The 18,024-nt window shown below is 38.2% G+C and overlaps 1 protein-coding gene across 2 annotated transcripts in view; it reads right to left on the bottom strand.

Moving 5' to 3' along the window:
- UVRAG (UV radiation resistance associated) overlaps positions 1-18,024 on the bottom strand; it is a 127,029-nt gene that overhangs the window by 19,960 nt on the left and 89,045 nt on the right. For both annotated transcript variants that reach the window (XM_024205058.2, XM_024205050.2), the window contains one exon: positions 6,635-6,726. In XM_024205058.2, coding sequence (XP_024060826.2) covers positions 6,635-6,726 — 92 coding nt within the window. The remainder of the gene's footprint in view (positions 1-6,634; positions 6,727-18,024) is intronic.

Genomic DNA, 18,024 nt, shown 5'->3' with positions numbered 1-18,024 from the left:
CATGTTGAGAGTTGAGGGACACCTGGAAAAGCCTTGACAGTTACCCTATGCAACAGACATGGGGTATGTCTATCAAGTCAGCATATCACTTGATAGGTCAGCCTATCAAGTGACTTGCCAGCAATAGCCTGCAAATCTCCATTTTAACAGCTGGTGTTGTATGTGTGCTTTATATCGAGAGCCAGATATTTTCCAAACACACACTGGGTATTTGCCCTCATGTGAATAAGTGCACAACAGCAAGTGCCTGACTTTGAAAATCTAGTCCATAATTTCTCCCTTGAGCTATGCTTCCTGAAAAGAACCATTTCCATTTATTTTATAAGGAAGTACTAAGAAGTATTGTTTAGAATCATTAGCCCTAAAAAAGAATGACTATGGCATGCAAGTCTTAGAGGTGAGAAGGAAATGAGGCATAGATATTCACTGGGGTAATTTGATACCCCCAGAGAACCATGCCTAATATTCATATATGTTTTGAAATATCACCTAGCCAAAAAATGTATTTTGTCTTGCTAATAACCGTACATCACTAAGGAAATACCTGTCTGTGTAAAGACAATGTCCCTAAAGGATAATGAAGGCTTGCATCACTAGTACTTCAAAAGCCTACTATATATAAAAAGGGGGAAAATAGGATATCTAGTACTATGTTTATATGAGTAAATTTACTCCTGTTTAATAATAGTCCCAAACACATTACCTCATCCCTGCTCAACCAAGATTGAAAACTTTGATCCTGTCTACACTGTTACTAAATTGATTCAAACCTTACAGAAATCATGCCAGACCCCTCTCTTTCCACAGATCTAGCGTGCCCAGTGGTAGACAACCCTGGATCATATTAGCACTGACATAACAGAGATACATACTATATAAATAACCAAGATATGTTTTCCTCCTTTCTGTGACTTGTTAGGAGGTCAGAGCTAGCAAAGGGAGAAAGCTTTAGGCTGTGAGCCAATTTCACGGCTGATCTAACACTGCCGAAATCAGTTGAGTTACACCAGGGATTAATTTGGACCTGAGAGATGATAAAGTAGAATTTCAATATTCTGTAGATTTAGTGCCACTGTAGTTTAGTGCCACTGTAGCAATGCTTTTGATTGTATTCATCTAGATGCTTATTCCCATTTATGTAGTTTATTATGACTTTTCTATTTCTGTACTATTCTTCTCTATTGCCGAACATTCTCTTTCAACCCTAACTAAAATTACATTTGGAGACTAATATGGGTCCGTTACTGATTCATGTTTTCGAAGAATTAACAAAGTATAATACTCTGGTCAGTTAAGGGAGACAAAAAGAGGGAGGTAATGACCTAATCGCTGGCCTGGAAGAGACGGATCTCTCTCTCCACAAAATGGCGTATCAGGGCTGCCAGAGGGCCATTGTGCGCAGAGAGAACCAATGACTGACAAGGTATCAGGTGCTGGTTTCTTTTTTTAAAAAAGGTTCTGGTTGCTATATTGCCTATTTTATTCTGGAAGGTTCCTGAAATGTAACTGAGATCCAGATCCACCTTAAGGCTGAGAAATGAGAGAAAACTCTATACGCAAGTACCAAAATAGCCTCACCACTGCCAGCACCAGCTTTCAGACTCAAGTCTCTCCCCATTTGCTACAGGATTTTATTATTACCATCAAAAACTTTGCTCTATGGTACCACTCCATCCCCCACATCCCCATATTCCACCGGTAGTTTGACTCTTAACATAACGTCTCATACTCTTTTTTTTTACACCAGTGTACACAGTGGACTGTACTGTTCTATACTTCCACTAGGGTTTTTACTATTATTATTCATTTGATGTGGAAGGTGCTCGGATACTACAGTGATGGGCAGCAACACAGATCTCCTGATACATCCAGGTTATTAAAATCAAAAGAAAATCGATGTCTCAGTAAGCTGTACCACTTTACATCAAATGCAAAGAAAAAAGGATGCTTTTAAATAACACTTGCTCTGAATGGTCTGTTTAGAGCCATGCAACAGACCCAGAAACGTTAAGCAGGTTATGACAATCACAGTGCTAATGGGTTAGTGTTCCTATGAAAACACTGGTTTCCTTTAGAAAGGACTGGAATGAAGAACTCATATATACTACTAGTCTTACTTTGCTGAAATGGAAACTTTCAGAGTAAGGTAACTTGTTGGGTTCACGGGAGCAGTAAAGGAGCCTGCATTTAATCAACTCAGAGCACCACCACGTGTCCCTACAGCAAAAGAAAAGTCAGCAAGGGTAAGAAGTGATTTATGAAAGTGACAATGCATGGAAAAACCTGCTTAATGTAGGAGGCTTGTATAACATATGTACTTTATACTCCCGATGCCTCTGTACGATCTTTAAATCTACCGAGAAAAGTAATTAAATTCATACAACATGGCTGACCGCTTAGCAACATGAACTATGTGGAGCACAATTTACCTGTTCTCCATGGACTGCACTGGCTTCTGATTTGCTTTATAATTCTGTTTAAGGTGGTGACCAATCTAAAACCATATATCATTTGGGTCTTTGGTTCTTTACAGAGTCCCTCTCTCTTCTTAGACACTAAGAACATACAAGAGTGGCCATACTGGGTCATACCAAAAGTCCATCCAGCCCAGTATCCTGTCTCCCAACAGTGGCCAATGCCAGGTGCTCCAGAGGGAATGAACAGAACAGGTAATCAAGTGATCCATCCCGTCGCCCATTCCCAGCTTCTGGCAGACGGATGGTAGGGACATCATCCCTGCCCATCTTGCCTAATAGCCATTGATAGACCTATCCTCCATAAACTTATCTAGTTCTTTTTTGAACTCAGTTATACTTTTGGCCTTCACAACATCCCCTGGAACAACTTCCACAGGTTGACTGTGCATTGCCTGAAGTGACACACAGTAAAGGAGTTACAAAGTACATAAACAAATTTTAAATTCCTGTGGAGATTTTATTATCCACCTACTTCCTCCTTCTCCTTGTCCCATCAGTCAGGGTCAGCAACTCTTGTTAGTCTCCTAGCACACTTGTCAAATGCGTCTTCAAAGACAACAACCTTCATCGTGTCCTCCTTCAGCATCTCGAACCACCTTTTTCTAGGTCTTCCTTGTGTTTTGTCCCTTGACTACTAGCTCTTTACTATAGCCAATATATCCCACATTTCACATGACCCAGACATCATAAGAATGGCCATATTGGGTAAGACCAATGGTCTAGCCTAGGAACCTGTCTTCCAACAGTGGCCAGTGCCAGATGCTTCAGAGGGAATGAACAGAACAAAGCAATTATCAAGTGATCCATCCAGTTGTCCAGCCCCAGCTTCTGGTAGTCAGAGGTTTAGAGATACCCAGAGCATAGGGTTGTGGTCCTGACCATCCTGCCTAATAGCCATCTCAGGTGATACTCCCTCAACTTTTCCATAATAGGGGTTACCTGCATCATAGCTCGTACCATTTCACTGCATAGTCTATCAGCTCTAGTCTTACCCAGTATCCATCTATGCATTCTCATTTTGGCAGTGTGAAGTAGTAGTTCTCTCTATTTCTCACTGGTTGGCATTCAGACCCTTACGTGATGACTGGTCTAATCATGATCATACACATTCTGCTCTTTAGTTTACTTGGAATATTCTTATTGCAGAAAATTCCCATCAACTCTCTCCCTTTATGTTAAGTGCTCTTTCTGCGGTTCCTAAACCTACATCCACATTCCCATCACTACTCAACACCGAAGCATGATATTTAAATTGTTGCATAGACTACCCCATACCATCATGTTTTACTGGATTCTTATTGCCCTCTCAACGAAGCATGACATGTATTCCATCTTTTGCCTGATTCATAAGCCATTTTCTTCAAATATACCCCGTGATGCGGTTTAAGAAAGGTGACCATTTATATCACTGTTAGACATAAGGCAGGCTCTGTCCCCTGAGGCAGAAATGTAGCAGCCTGCTTACCTATGTTCCTTCACTGCAACGAAGCAAGCAGCTGTTTTGCCAGTGTTGGAAATGCAAGCAGCCGGTGCTATCCCTTAAATTGCCTGGAGGCTCATTTTATACCAGGTAACAGGAATTGGATTGAAACAAAATTCAGTCAGTTTTTGCTTGAGAGGAAAAGGTATGGAAGAATAAGTGTCTGCTCTGTGCATTCCTACAAAACTGTTTCAATGTTTGAAATAAAAAACACTTGATATGAAAAAAACATTGTTAATGGTGCTATTGATAGTTATTTGATCTCATTCTCTGAGGCAGAAATGTAGCAGCCTGCCTACATAGTAACATTGTTAATGTTCCTATTGTTAGTTAACTGTTCCCATTCTCAGTCAATTCCCCCAGGAGCATAAAACCTGTAAAAGTTAAGACGTCTTTACATTGCCAGAGTGATGTAAAGGAGCCTTATTATAAATGACAGTAAGGGAATCCTCAGCTAAGATGATGATGTGCTTTCTCACTTTTTTCCTGTGCCAAAGTGGCACAATGGGGTTAGATTACAGCTCAGGATTTATTTTACTTACCCATTAAAATAAAAGATTGAGGGCAAATAAAACATTTATCAAGCAGTCAATATAATGTCAGAACAATCAGAACCAAGCACTTTCTGAAGTACCTAGCCAAATCCTTTTAAAGTTACCAAAAGGATATTTGTCCTTTTGTACGACGTGAACGGCCTTCACATTGTGCATCAAAAAGAGCTACACCAACTTCTCATGCTCAAGAATTCCCTACAAAACTGCATGCGGATGGGGACAAAATTATTTTGCACATCCTGCAATGTTGTTCTCAATCATGACCGATCGTTTAATTGTGGATCATTTTGTATAAAAAAACCAAATATTTTGAAAAATAAAAATACAGAATTTTCAGAATTTTAAAATATTGTGCACAGAATTTTTATATTTTGATGTAGAATTTTTATTTTTTTGGAGCAGCATTCCCCCAGGAATAAACCAGTCACACAACCCTCCATGGTTCTAGGTTCTTTTCTAGTTCATATTTATCTTCATAACATGTCATCAGTGAAAACGTTGCTTCATGGAACTTCTCCCCTAATTTCTTACGTCAAGGCCTCCATTACCAATTACAAACAGGAACGGGTTTAAAGCTGATTCTTGATGCAGACATACCCTCACAGCGAATGACTCACTGTAGCCACAGCTGCTTCTCACTATTGTTGTGCTACCCTCATATGTGTCCACGATAGTCTGAACACGTCTCCAGCAGATAGCATGACTGCAGGCACCACAATAACAATTCTCTAGAAACTCTGTCATAAGTCTGCGCTAAATCCAAAACCACTAAGTGCAATTCCTTGAGTTTCTCCCTGTACTTCTCCTACAATATTCATGTGCAAACACTGCATCCACTGACAACATTCCTGGCATAAACCCAAATTGGTTGTCAGTTCCTTAATGCTCCAGTTCCTCATGAAATCTTTCCTCGATAATTCTTTCCAGCCATTTCATTGTGTGACTCGTCGGGTCAGTAATTGCTACATTCCTGCATGTTTCCTTTGCGCTTGAATGTAGAGACCAATGTGCTCTTCCCCTACTCATCAGGCATTTTTCCAGTTGAGAATGAAGTTGAAAAAGTTAATTACCACTACTCCCTCACGGCCTAATGCTTTAATGCCTCAAATGGCGAACTGTCAGGTCCTGCTGCTTTCCCACATTTCATCATCTTTAGCACTTTTTGAGTCTCCACCACGGTAATAGGTCTTGTGAGGCTTCCCCTCAATGGTTTCTTCACTGAGCAGTTTCTCATAAAAGCATTGCCACGTCCTAATGACCCCCACCATCCTACACTAGTACTCTTCAATTTTCATCTTTGACCCACTTTACAGCTCAAGTCCTCTGTGCTTCTTTGCCTAATCTTGGCTAATCTATATATTTATTTTTCCCCTTCCTTGTTTAGTAGTCTTGCATATAAGGCTTTAAATGCCTGACCCTTACTTTCCACAACCACTCTTTTTGCTATTTTCTTTATCAGCTTGTATTCTTCGTAACTTTCCACTGTTCTTTCTGTCGTTACTTAAACCCTTTTCCCTCCTCCTTTACTGCCTCCTATACATAGATGGCGGCACCACCACCACCACATTTCCATGCCATGAAATTACCCTCCTTTTGTTGGCCACAAGCAGCTTGTGCCCTTTCTGTAACATGTTTGGATATTTCCCCCCAAACCTAGGTGGTCAGTCATTGTCCAATCTCCATGGAACCTCTTCCTTAAATCTCAGACTGCCTTCCCTATCCACAAGCCTCCACCACTTTAGCCTTTGTTCTGCAGCTCATTTTGTTCCCCCACTAGCCTTTTCACCCATAAGTCCATTACAAGCAATCTATACTGCTCCACAATCTTAGCTCCTGGTATCTCTTTACAGTTTCTGACATTTTTTATCTCTCTTCTTCTTGTCAGAAAATAATTGATTGGGAACCTGTTGGCATTGCTCTTGTATGTAATTAAATGGTCCTCCCTCTTTACAATGTATGTATTGGCAACAATCAGGCCATGGGTTCTGGCTGACCCTAAGATATCCTCACCAGCTTCATTTTTGGTTCCAAAGCCTCATTTTCTGTGACAATCGCCGTAGCCCTCCCTGTGTTCTCCCTACTTTTGTATTACTTAAGTTAATTGGTGAAACAGAGGCACTTACCATCTGACCATTAGCCCATGCTCCATGAAGTTTTTCAGGTTAGGAAGAGTTTGCCTTAGGTCTGGAGTACCCAATCCATGTTGATATCTAAGCTACAAAGAAAGAATTGTTAGAATTAGTAGGGCCTGCTGAGTACTAGACTGTATTTCAAAGGTGGGGGAATAAAAAGCAGCATAACTAATTTACTAGCTTTGCAAATTAGAACCGAAGGAAAACCAATCAAGTCAAAATGGGGAAAAAGGAAGAACTGTAAATATGCTCTTCTTTAGTTAGGAATATTTTAAATGTAAACTGAATCCATAATAATGGGTTAAAAAACGCCTCACTGACTTGGATAAAATAATCAGCTCATTAATCCTTGTTACATAATTGCTTTGTTTCGTGCCTACAGCATGAATGTGCTCTCCTTGTAAAATAGGCTGATAAAACATGGGCCGGGGCTTATATTTCAGTACTGCATTCCTACATTCATAGCTTTAAAAAAAGCAGATTGTTTACACATGGGTATTCTCAAACTATTCAAATAATTCTACGCTAAATAGTATGAGATATAATTTTAGTATAGTGTGTTAGTTAACCCTGTAGGTAATTCCCCCACACGTGCCACTTAAATGAGCCCCTGTGATCTATTTATAATCAACAAAATTAGGTAAGGCTGTATTGTGTCTATTTCACTGCAGCTGCACTATCTACTAGTTCTGTCAAACTTGGCATCGCAAATAGAGATACATTATAGCACAACGTAGTTGTAAAGTCTTTAAAGTAATAAAAAAGGGGGAAGTGTGTTTCTTGATCACTCACCTAAAGATTACTTGATTAAAGTATAACTCGTGTGTGTGTGTCAACTGATCAAAGAGGCTCATGGTTAAGTGCGCTGTTTCTTATCAAATTGTGAAATGCTTCAATCCTCTATCGCTGATAAACTGAAGCATACACTTAATTTAGCTAGCATAATGTCAGTGACCAGAAAATACTAAGTATCCACTTGGAAAATTATTAGTGGTCCTGAAACTAAAAAATCAGGCCCTTTTAGAATTAGTGCCTTTGGATTATGAAAGACCATTAGGGTCTTAATTTGTATTACTGAAGGCAGTTTCTACAAATGCAAACTTGATTAAGTTGAGTAGTTCATTTGTTAATGCACACTCAACTGTTGCCAGTGGGGAAGCGGGGGGAAGGAGGGGGAGTTTGACAGGCTGCAAGAATATTTTAGACAATGAACTCTGAGTGGACAATGCTGGATAAATCTAAATATGTAACCTACATGCCATAATCCAATTAAACTACTACCTGGGTATCTGGTCTTGAACAGCATCTATCAGAAGAAAAAATCTGTCTCACTTCATAACACACTAAATACCTTTTATTACACAATAGACAAAATATTTTTAAATTACACTGTTAAGTATTTGTGCTTATTAAACTGTTACACACTATTCTGCATTGCGTTTGCTATAGCGGTTTCCTAGAAGTTCATGCCCAATATTAGTTCCTACATTCTAAACCTTCAGGGAGGCTTTTGGAGTCAAATTTATCCTCCTGCCCTGGATTATACTAGGAAAGACAGCCCTAAAATTAAACTGTTAGAACACAATCTGTTGGAATAAGCCAGTCTCGGTTTGATAAATGTTTACATTTAATGAACATTGCCATAAGTAGGGTTCAAAGTCATATTAAAAAAAAACACCTGCATTTCTGAGAAATAATTGCTTTGCACCTGCACATAGGCACTGATTCAGTAGGTATTTTGAAGTCAAAGAGATTCCTCACATATTTAAAGTTACACAACTGCTTAAATATCTTGTTGAATTGGGGCGTAAATGAATATACCTTGGAAAACAATGGAGATTGAGTATGCTCAAATCAGCAAGTAATTCTTATTTGATAGTTTTCTTTTTTAAAAATACAAATTTTTTCCTTTAAAAAAAAATCTTGAAGCTGAGAATTATTTCTATTGTCATCTGGGTTTAAGGAGGGAAAAATTGCTTTGGAAAAAATAATTCCCCAATAATGGATTGTGTGACAGGAGGCCACTTACTGCAGAGTTTATTATTTCCATATGGACATAAAATTATGTACTATGGTGGGCTGTGATGCATACCTTCCACTCCAGTGACAGAACCTGGATTAAAACAACCATACAATGTAAATTACCAAATGATCCACACTCTCCTGGTAGGATTATACTGGATTTGGCTAAACAAAGGACTAGCCTGGAGCAAAGGAAAATATTAAACGAAAAAAACCCCTCTAATGACATTACATATGTCATTACTATCACAGCCAAATGTTTGCAAAATAGCCAATTTTTTTAAGTCATTCTTAAATTCTAAGGTTTCATGACATAAAAAAGGACAGAATTAAGGGATTTTTCCTTTTAAGGCAGGCATGCACCCATTTCCAATAGTCAGGATCAGAAGACTGTAGATAAGAAAGACTCTCCAGTAGTAAATATGGACAATAGCACTGTTTCTAAGTCAATTTTATATCGCCAAGTTAATCCATAAATGCCATTGAATAGTCTTCCAGTTGGGCCCATGTTAAAAATTTGGTCTTTTCTTGAGCAGATATGCTGTAATGTAAACGCCATGCAGGATTAATATCTGCCATACTACAGCACAGAGCCGTAGCAAGATATTATTTCTAATTTAGTTCAATATGTAGAATCTTTTACCCTTTAGATATTTATGGTTAATATTGCAGAAGAGTAACTGAAGTTATATCTAGCAAGTATCACTATACTTGTGGACTTTCAATGCTACTTAAATTTCTTTAGTTAGGAATACCATCAGAAGTATCGCTTGCATAATTGCTTTTACCGTCTTTGCAGAAGGTATACGATGACCACTTGGCGACTTTGAAATTACGGTATCTATTAGAATCATGTTATTTCTATGTATCAACATATATAAATTCTGTCAGTGGTTTAGGAGTATTAAAAATATAAATTAACATTTGTGACCTACAAGAATAACAATTTGAACTTGTTGGACCCATACATTGTAACAAAATTTGATACATGGTCAGTTCTTTATCTTCAGGAAGTGGTACATTGCTTGAAATAAGCATGCAGCAGAAAACAGGTCTTGCTAGAATGAGTCTTCCTTTCCAGTCCATCTGAAGATTAATTCATTGTCTTTGAAATGTGTTAAGGTAAATATGAAGTATAGCTGTTAAATATTATTTTGGCTACTTTAGGTTTCGTGATAACTCAAGCATTTAACTCCTGGCAGGAATTCTTCTAGATGTCATTAGTTATTTAAAAAGTTGGCCTCAGTGAAGGATTCAGTGCGTCCCTTTATATTCCAAGATATACCAGAACAATTGTTTGTCTTTTATAAATCTCCCTTCCTGTAGATTTCCTCTTGCAGTTTTTACAAACTCTTAATTAGCACGTGGCCCAGTATGCAAACAGGCCTACATTGTGAGGCATACACAAATGGCCAGATGGAGATAAGTGTCTTACCTCCTGCCTGAACGGAACATTTCCAAGAAATGTCACCTCCTGGTGACCTGCCCTAACTCCAACACCTAATTTTCAGTATAGATACATAACTCCTTAAATGCAAGGACAAAGGACATACAAGAGGGAATAAAGAGGAAAAATCTAACAAACATCTTAGATGTCTCTATAGTACAGCAAGAAGTATGGGGAATAAATGGGAAGAACTAGAAATGGTTTGAAATAAACAGGATGCAATTCAATCAAGGACAAATGCACAGTACCACACTTAGGAAGGAATAATCAACGGCATAAATACAAAATGGAAATGACTGCCTAGGAGGAAGTACCGCAAAAAAAAATGGGGGGGGGGGGGAGTGGTCAACAAAACCAAAAAATCAGTCAACAATGTAATACTGTTGCAAAAAAAGCGAACTTCATTCTGGGATGTATTGGCAGCAGCATTCTGAACAAGACATACGTAGAAATTCCTCCGCTCTATTCAGAACTGATTAGGCCTCAGCTGAAGTGTTGTGTCCAGTTCTGGGCACCACACTTTGGGAAAGATGGACAAATTGGAGAAAGTCCAGAGGAGAGCAACAAAAATTATTAAAGAGCTAGAAAACATGACCCACGAGGAAAGATTGAAAAACTGGGTTTGTTTACTCTGGATAAAAGAAGACTGAGGGGGGACAACAGTCTTCAAGAACATAAAAGGTTGTTCTAAAGGGGAGGATGATAAATTGTTCCCCCTGACCACTGAAAATAGGAGAAGTAGTAATGGTCTTTAATTGCTGCAAGGGTGATTTAGGTTAAACATTAGGAAAAACTTCCCAACTGTCAGGGCATTTAAGCACTAGAAAAAAAGTTATCTGGGGAGGCTGCAGAATGTCCATCATTGGAGGTTTTTAAGAACAGGTTAGACAAACACCTATAAGTCTAGAGAATACTTAGTCCTGCCTCTGTGCAGGGGACTGCACTAGGTGGCCTACTGAGATCCCTTCCAGTCCTACATTTCTAAGATTTAAGATGATCTGTACATATATCTGATTATGAGGACCAGTGGGCTACTAGCTCTTGGTAGCAACCTCACATGCCACCCTTTGTTGAACTATTATGCATATATCTGACACAAAGGATCCTCGTATAACCATGTGCCCTCTGCCAGTTGGGACCAAGGAGTCCCTGAGTCACACCAACTTTTATGTATAAACTACACAAAATCCATCTCCTGTACTCTTGTCTAGATTGCAACAACAGAACGAGGGGTAATATCCGTTTTTGCTAAAGGAAAGTAATTAAGTTAGTAAGGAAAGGAACTAAACTTCAGCTGTGAACCAACAACCCAGCATGATGCAAAGAGGCAGTGATGGAGATACTGTTTTTTCAGAGGAGATATAAAAAAAAATGTAATCTTAATCACTTGTGGCAATTTAAGATCTATAGTCCTTCACAAGAGTAGGAGTGATATTCAGAGGGTCCTGGGAATTACCAATCTGCCTAAATTCCTTTTATAGTTTGTGACTTAATGGAGGAAGGTTCTTTTTGAAGGTTAAGGGAAGTTCTGGTGTGGTGTGACAAGTGTGTGAATATTTTAATGTAAGTAAACCTAAAGATTTGATACAGAATAAAAATTAATAAAAATAGGTAAACAAGTATATAGTACTTTAGAGGTGCAGAGAAATGTGCAACCATTAACTAAAATCAAACTTCAAGCAGAGAGCAAGGAAAGCAATGATAAAATCCACAGAACTAGGGTACATTTTCATGCAACTTATCTAAGCAATAAAAAGAAATGCAGAAGTATAACCTGTAAATCAGAATTTAGTTTCCCAGGGTCTTCGGGATTTTATACAAAAAATTTTTACTCTTAACAACATTTTCCTAACAAAATCAAGAATCAAAGTGACTAATTAAAAATACTCACTTATGAACACCCCATGTTTTTATAAAGAAATGAGCTTTCTGCTATACCTGCTATGTCAGTAAATAAGGGCTTTACTTGGCCAGCTGGCGAGGAGAACTTGCTAGTAAAGTACTCCCCACTAGTTTCGCTGAAATGTGTAAATCTAGAAATCCAAGTGCCTTAGGCCTTGTCTACACTAGAAAAGGCTTGCCAGCACAGCTATACCAGCAAACCACTTTTGTTGGCATAGCTTATACCAGTTCCCCAAAGTAAGCAATACCAACAAACTTTTTTTGCCAATATAACTACATCTACAGTAGAAAATTTGCCAGTACATTAATGTCACTTAGGGATCTGATTATTTTTATGACTTTATTAAACCACCAAGTTTCTACAGTAGAACAGGCCTTAGTTTCTTGGTCTCTCCCAAATAACCATCTAAGGTTTTGTGAGGTGTTGGCAGGTCTTTAAGGCCCTTGAATCCTGAGGATTTTGTTTTCATTTTAATCTTAATATTCACAGGTATGCAAATAGTGATGCTGATGACTGCCTGTTTCTGGGGTCAGATTTACTACAGTGTACAGGGTCAGCACGAGTGGTATAGACCCTTAATTCCTATTTAAGAGCTTTTTGCAATGGGGTGAATTCCACCCACTGATATTCCTCGCTTATGGTATTTGCTGCCTCTTGGCTTAGAAGATTTTAACTTCAAAGTTGAAGTACAAAATTTAAGGGTGTTCATTTGGTAAACGAACAAAAAGATCACTAATCTTTTCTGAAGCTTGATCAAGTCCCTCTAAACTCTTTTTAATTCTAAATTAAACACCACTACCATACTTATTTGACTAAATACTTGTGAATGGTGCAGCAAGCTGAAATGGACAGAAGTGTCCTACATCATAAGCCATGCGGAGAACAATGACCCAGAAGTATTCTGTTGCTATGCAACACACAAAGAAAAATAGCAATAAAATACACGATTGCTTTGCTGCACTTCAGACTAAGATGAAAACGGTCTTTGGTATAGAACCTGATCCACAGAAACACAGAACTACACCAGAGCTGAGAGTTCCAGATGAAGCTACTTGCTAAGCCATTTCCATAGAGATTACTGCTCGCTCTTGATATGCTTTAATGTACCACCAACTTCTGTTATGGTACAGTTTAACCAAAGAAATTAAGAGTGCACAGAAGGGTTTTTGTACATGCAATGGGGGAGGGATGAAAACTGAATGGGGAGTGGATCCAATCCAACTAAAGCGCCAGCAACAAAAAAAATCCTTCCCACTTCCCAAATTTTGGGAGATCTTCTGTCAAATTAAATCCATGATGTTTCTTTTTAGGTATGTCTTATTGTATCAAAGGGCTGTTTTCCATTTCCCATGGAAAACTACATGATCTGTTTCTGTATGGACATCTTTAGGCAATTATACAGAAAAGTGCTTTAAATGTTGCAACTAGTACAATGTGATAATTACATGTACATAAAACAAGACTACAGCTAGTCACGGGGTTAGTCAGAAAAAAAGGCTTTTATAACAGAAAAGAAAAAAACATTAAATAATTGAATTCTCACCCCTTCAGCTGAAGAAGTAGAGCCATTAGTTATGTCACTACATATTTAGTCTTATTTCCCAACTGTCTTCCCCTTATTAATGCAATTTAATGAGGTTCTTCCTCACAACATGCTACAACCCAGCCTCAAATACTGAGAAAAAAAAAAAACGAAACCCAATGTAAAAACCTCACTGAAAATAAAATCACAGCACTGCTATTAAAAAAAAAACAAATAGGAGGTTAAATGTTTTTAGAAACTAAGTTAACGAGACCCTGTAATACAAGCAGGCCATGCCATTGGAGTTTTAAAGAGGAAACATATGGAGATAGTGGCTAGTAGGTCCAAAGAAAGCATCAAGAAAGGCAAAAAGATAGAGCAGGAGAAGGCAGGAAGGGGAGCAATGAAGTGTGAGGCATGGGCGAAGCAAAGGGAAGGAAGAAGACACAAACAACAGTAGGGATGGGTGAATTTGCACAGTCCTGACAGCTGTATTGAACTTCCAGTTATCAAAGATTTCACTGCTACCATCAAAAGTTGCCCATTCCAACAGGGCTTCCCTCTTAACGTTATATTTTGACAAGAATGAGTAGAAAATGGCAATTTGTTTTATGATGCAGGGTAAATTTATCCCCTCCGTGACCCTCCTGGGGGGGGCATGCTCCACAATTTGGGGACCACTGCAGATGTTCCATCTCCTAAATTCTACCACTTAAAATTTATAAACAACTATAACCCTAGCCAAGATAGGGGCCCACTGTGCTAGGCACTACGTGTACACAGTGAAACAGCCCCTTCCCTGAAGATCCCACTATCTCTCAAACCCCTCCTTAAAAACTCCCCTTGATTCCATGTCCCTTGTCTTACACCAAACTGACCTGTTGCTTAAATTTTCCACCAATTCTTATGGCACTGACGGTGTCTTTATACAAAGCTTTTATAATTGCAATCATCTTACCTGGCTGATAACTCTTTAGAACTCTGATGAGTAAATGGCTTACCAGAGTAGAACAGCAAGACAGCAACATCTGACTACTCATTGCAGGCTTACACTTTTATAATCATCCACTACATATTACATAATTTTCCTCTTCTGTATTCTGAATTTACATTGTGATAAGCTAATACAAAGTAAAGACTCAATCTTGGAATCCACAGAAGGTCTCCATAAAGAAACAGAAATACCAAGACTGGCTGGCTAGAAGAATTAGACTTTTGAACTGTCCTCTGTACTTCTGGGAAATACGTTGTTGCCATACTTGAAAGAATAGCTTGTATTACACGGAGGACACTGCCACTTTTGAAAAAGCGGGTACACAGAATGAATGACAATTTAAGTGCGCAGGAAGCTGCGAGTGTTTCAACATATTAGAACATTAGAATGATAGACACTGGATGATTAATAAGATATTATAGAAAATACTAATTAAGTTCAGCAGAAAGTATGTAGTGGCTGGGTTAGTATATACTGAGCTGAGAGTTCAGTTGATTGCTGCCATTCCATATTTATCTGTTCATTGTTTCTTGAAATTTTATTTATTGTTTTAGGTCCCCCTGCGGTATACTAATTTGTACTCTTTATTCTAGGATGTGTGGAAACATTTTTCCAAACAGACAGGACAGCTAGATTCACATTACCACCTGGCTTAAATGTCTTTTACTGTGCAAAGCCACAATTTAGACTGAAAGCTTGCAGCTTTTTTTCCTAATCTGTAAGCAGAGTAGACATTTTTAGATACTAAACAAGTGTCAGAGTTAAAGTTTAACGATCAATTAACATATGCAGCACTCTCCCCTATAACAGTATATCTGGATTTTAAAGAGCATTGTTCATTCTCTGGGCATGTTCATGTAAGTATTAATAGACTTATACCAGTAATTGCAACTGCATAGCTCAATTGTAGTTCTCAACTATGTTCAGATAAATGATGATCTGAATCTCTTGTTGGTACACGCAAATTGGAGAAAATAAACATATGCTCCACAAATTTAAAAATGTGAAAGCTGAGAAAGAGGCAGAAAATGTTCTCTGAATGAATTCTACAGAATTGGTTAGAAGCCAGCCATTTATAAGGGTTTCTGATACAATAAATACTGGGATACAAATAAATAAATAAAAATGGCAGAGTTAGTTGTTTTACAAGATCTTGGATCCCTTTTCTTAGTATGAAAGAGTGTTGGCCACGATTTGGATGATTAAGCAATGCAATAATCAAAATACAAAGTGTGATAACGCCTGCTGCTTTATAAACAACCTTGGGGAATCGATGAAATTATGCCTGTTGCTATATAAACAGTCTTCTGTGTTTATACCTTTTGGGGGGAAATTATAATCTGAAGTTTTATTTGCTCACTAGCATGTTGCCTGCCTATATTTTATTAGAGAGAGACAAGGTGGGTGAGGTAATATCTTTTATTGGACCAACTTCTGTTGGTAAAAGAGACGTTTTCAAGCTACACAGAGATCTTCAAGTCTGTTCTAACTTAGAAAAATACAAGTTTGAGTAAAAAAACCCCACCATGAAAACCCATCCCTGGTATGCTTTTAGAAAGGACATAACCAGAAAGACAAGAGCTGAAAGAAGAGTTGTGGAAACAAATCAAGGATTGCCTCCATTTCTGCGGCAGTTCCTTGAACACTGAATAAACTGCATGTACATAAAACCATTTCCCCTCTTTATAAAAAATTGTGTTTGGATCTTAAGGTGACAGCCCTACCTCCCCATATCAACTGGATTTGACTACTATGAATCTCTCTGAAAGCCACCTTGACATGCAGGTTTTTGATCTGCAATTATTTAGTTGTGAATTTAGAGCTCATAAGACAGGCACTTGATTGACAGCCCTGGAGACTAAAGTCCTCCTTGATCCAGAGAGCAAGGTACGGTAGTACAAGGTATGGTAGTGCCAACATTAGCACAGGATTCCTCATGCTGAGCTGCAGGTGTTCTTACCGCTGGCCTGGAACAACCACCCAAAAGCATTCCATCAGAACTTTGAAAGAACAGTAATGAATATGGCATACAACAATCAAAGCAGCAAAGTTCGATACTGTTTTACTTACAGAACAGTTCACTGCTGTAATTGACCTAATTCAGTTTCTCTAACAATGAGGCTTGGATTCTTTGTTTTCCTTAGAATGCACTGATAACCTGTGAAAGGTGCCCCGTTGTCAGCTCTATAGACTGAAGTTTTTAAAGTGTACAGAAAGGGAAATAGGTACTGCAAATTTCCCGATATTGTCTCACCTGGTATGTAACAAATAGAGGCCAAAAGGGGGTAGTTCAATAACTGGTCTCTTTACTGAGATTGTTAAGGTTCGAATTGGGGACAACTGTGGCTGGTGGTTTCTGTATCTCCTCCTCCCCCCATTTAGAATTCAGTTCATGGTCCATCTGAATGTCAGGGGAGATCAATGTACAAAATTGATCTGACTGAGAAACCAAACTACAATATCTTTACTGGTATATTTGGATTAACTGAGATCCCGTTTTGCTTTGTTTGACTTGCTTCAAATTTTGTATAACCTTTCAATGTGTGCTTTACAAATTTTATTTCACTGCTTTTGTACAGTCTATATGGCTGCAGTTTAAGTGACCAACAACCTTTAAAACCGTTTTTCTTGGTATCCTTTTTACCAAAGAGATTATGATTTTACTATTCACTTGTAGCAGCAATAAAATATTTTTGGGGGGGAAAGTACTCTGCATAGAAAGGAGAAACTTTGGCTTTATCTTCAGGAACAGCAAAACTACATTAAAGCCAAATTTAGCTAAACTACAGACTATAATCCGTAAACAAGTGATGGTTGTTCCCCATCTTTCAATAAATCTTTAACACTAGAGCACTGCAGAAGTCTCATATTACTAAGCATTTGTATTTTGTAAAAATAATTAAAGTACATTTTCTCATCCATTATAAGTCAGCAAATTAAAACCACAATTGTCAAAGTAACTGAACAAAGTCTGATAGTAATGCACTTGCTTAATCTCTAATTTGTAAATTTCAGTGATCTGCAACGGTTTCCCAGATAGTAACGGAAATATGGTTCTATAATTCTTAAAACTGAAATTGAGAAAAGCTGATATTTAATACTGGATTTTGCTTTCACTGCAATATTGTTTAGTGGAGACTGCCCATAGGTATTAAGTAAATAAAGTTATGGGAAATAAGAGTATGTGTTTGCGTGCATGCACAACACACTGTATACTTAATCATTTAGATGAGCCAAAAACTGCATTTCCTCTTGGACCCACAGACTTAGATATTGGTGAAATCTTCCATGAAAGTAAACACAATACCCCTCCAGAGAGGCAGCCTATATTAGTGTTCACAGTTTGAATTTATTTGGTATCCTAATAAGGATATGGGAAACAATTGTGAATGAAAGATTGGGGGGAAAAGGCCACTTATGTAAGTGAAGTATTCCTATAAACCTTGCACACACACACACACACACACACACACACACACACACACACACACAC

The sequence above is a fragment of the Terrapene carolina genome, unplaced genomic scaffold (assembly GCF_002925995.2).
Source record: "Terrapene carolina triunguis isolate 2854851 unplaced genomic scaffold, T_m_triunguis-2.0 Scaffold97, whole genome shotgun sequence".
Classification (NCBI taxonomy): Eukaryota; Metazoa; Chordata; order Testudines; family Emydidae; genus Terrapene; species Terrapene triunguis.
This window is presented reverse-complemented; position numbering and strand designations above follow the sequence as displayed.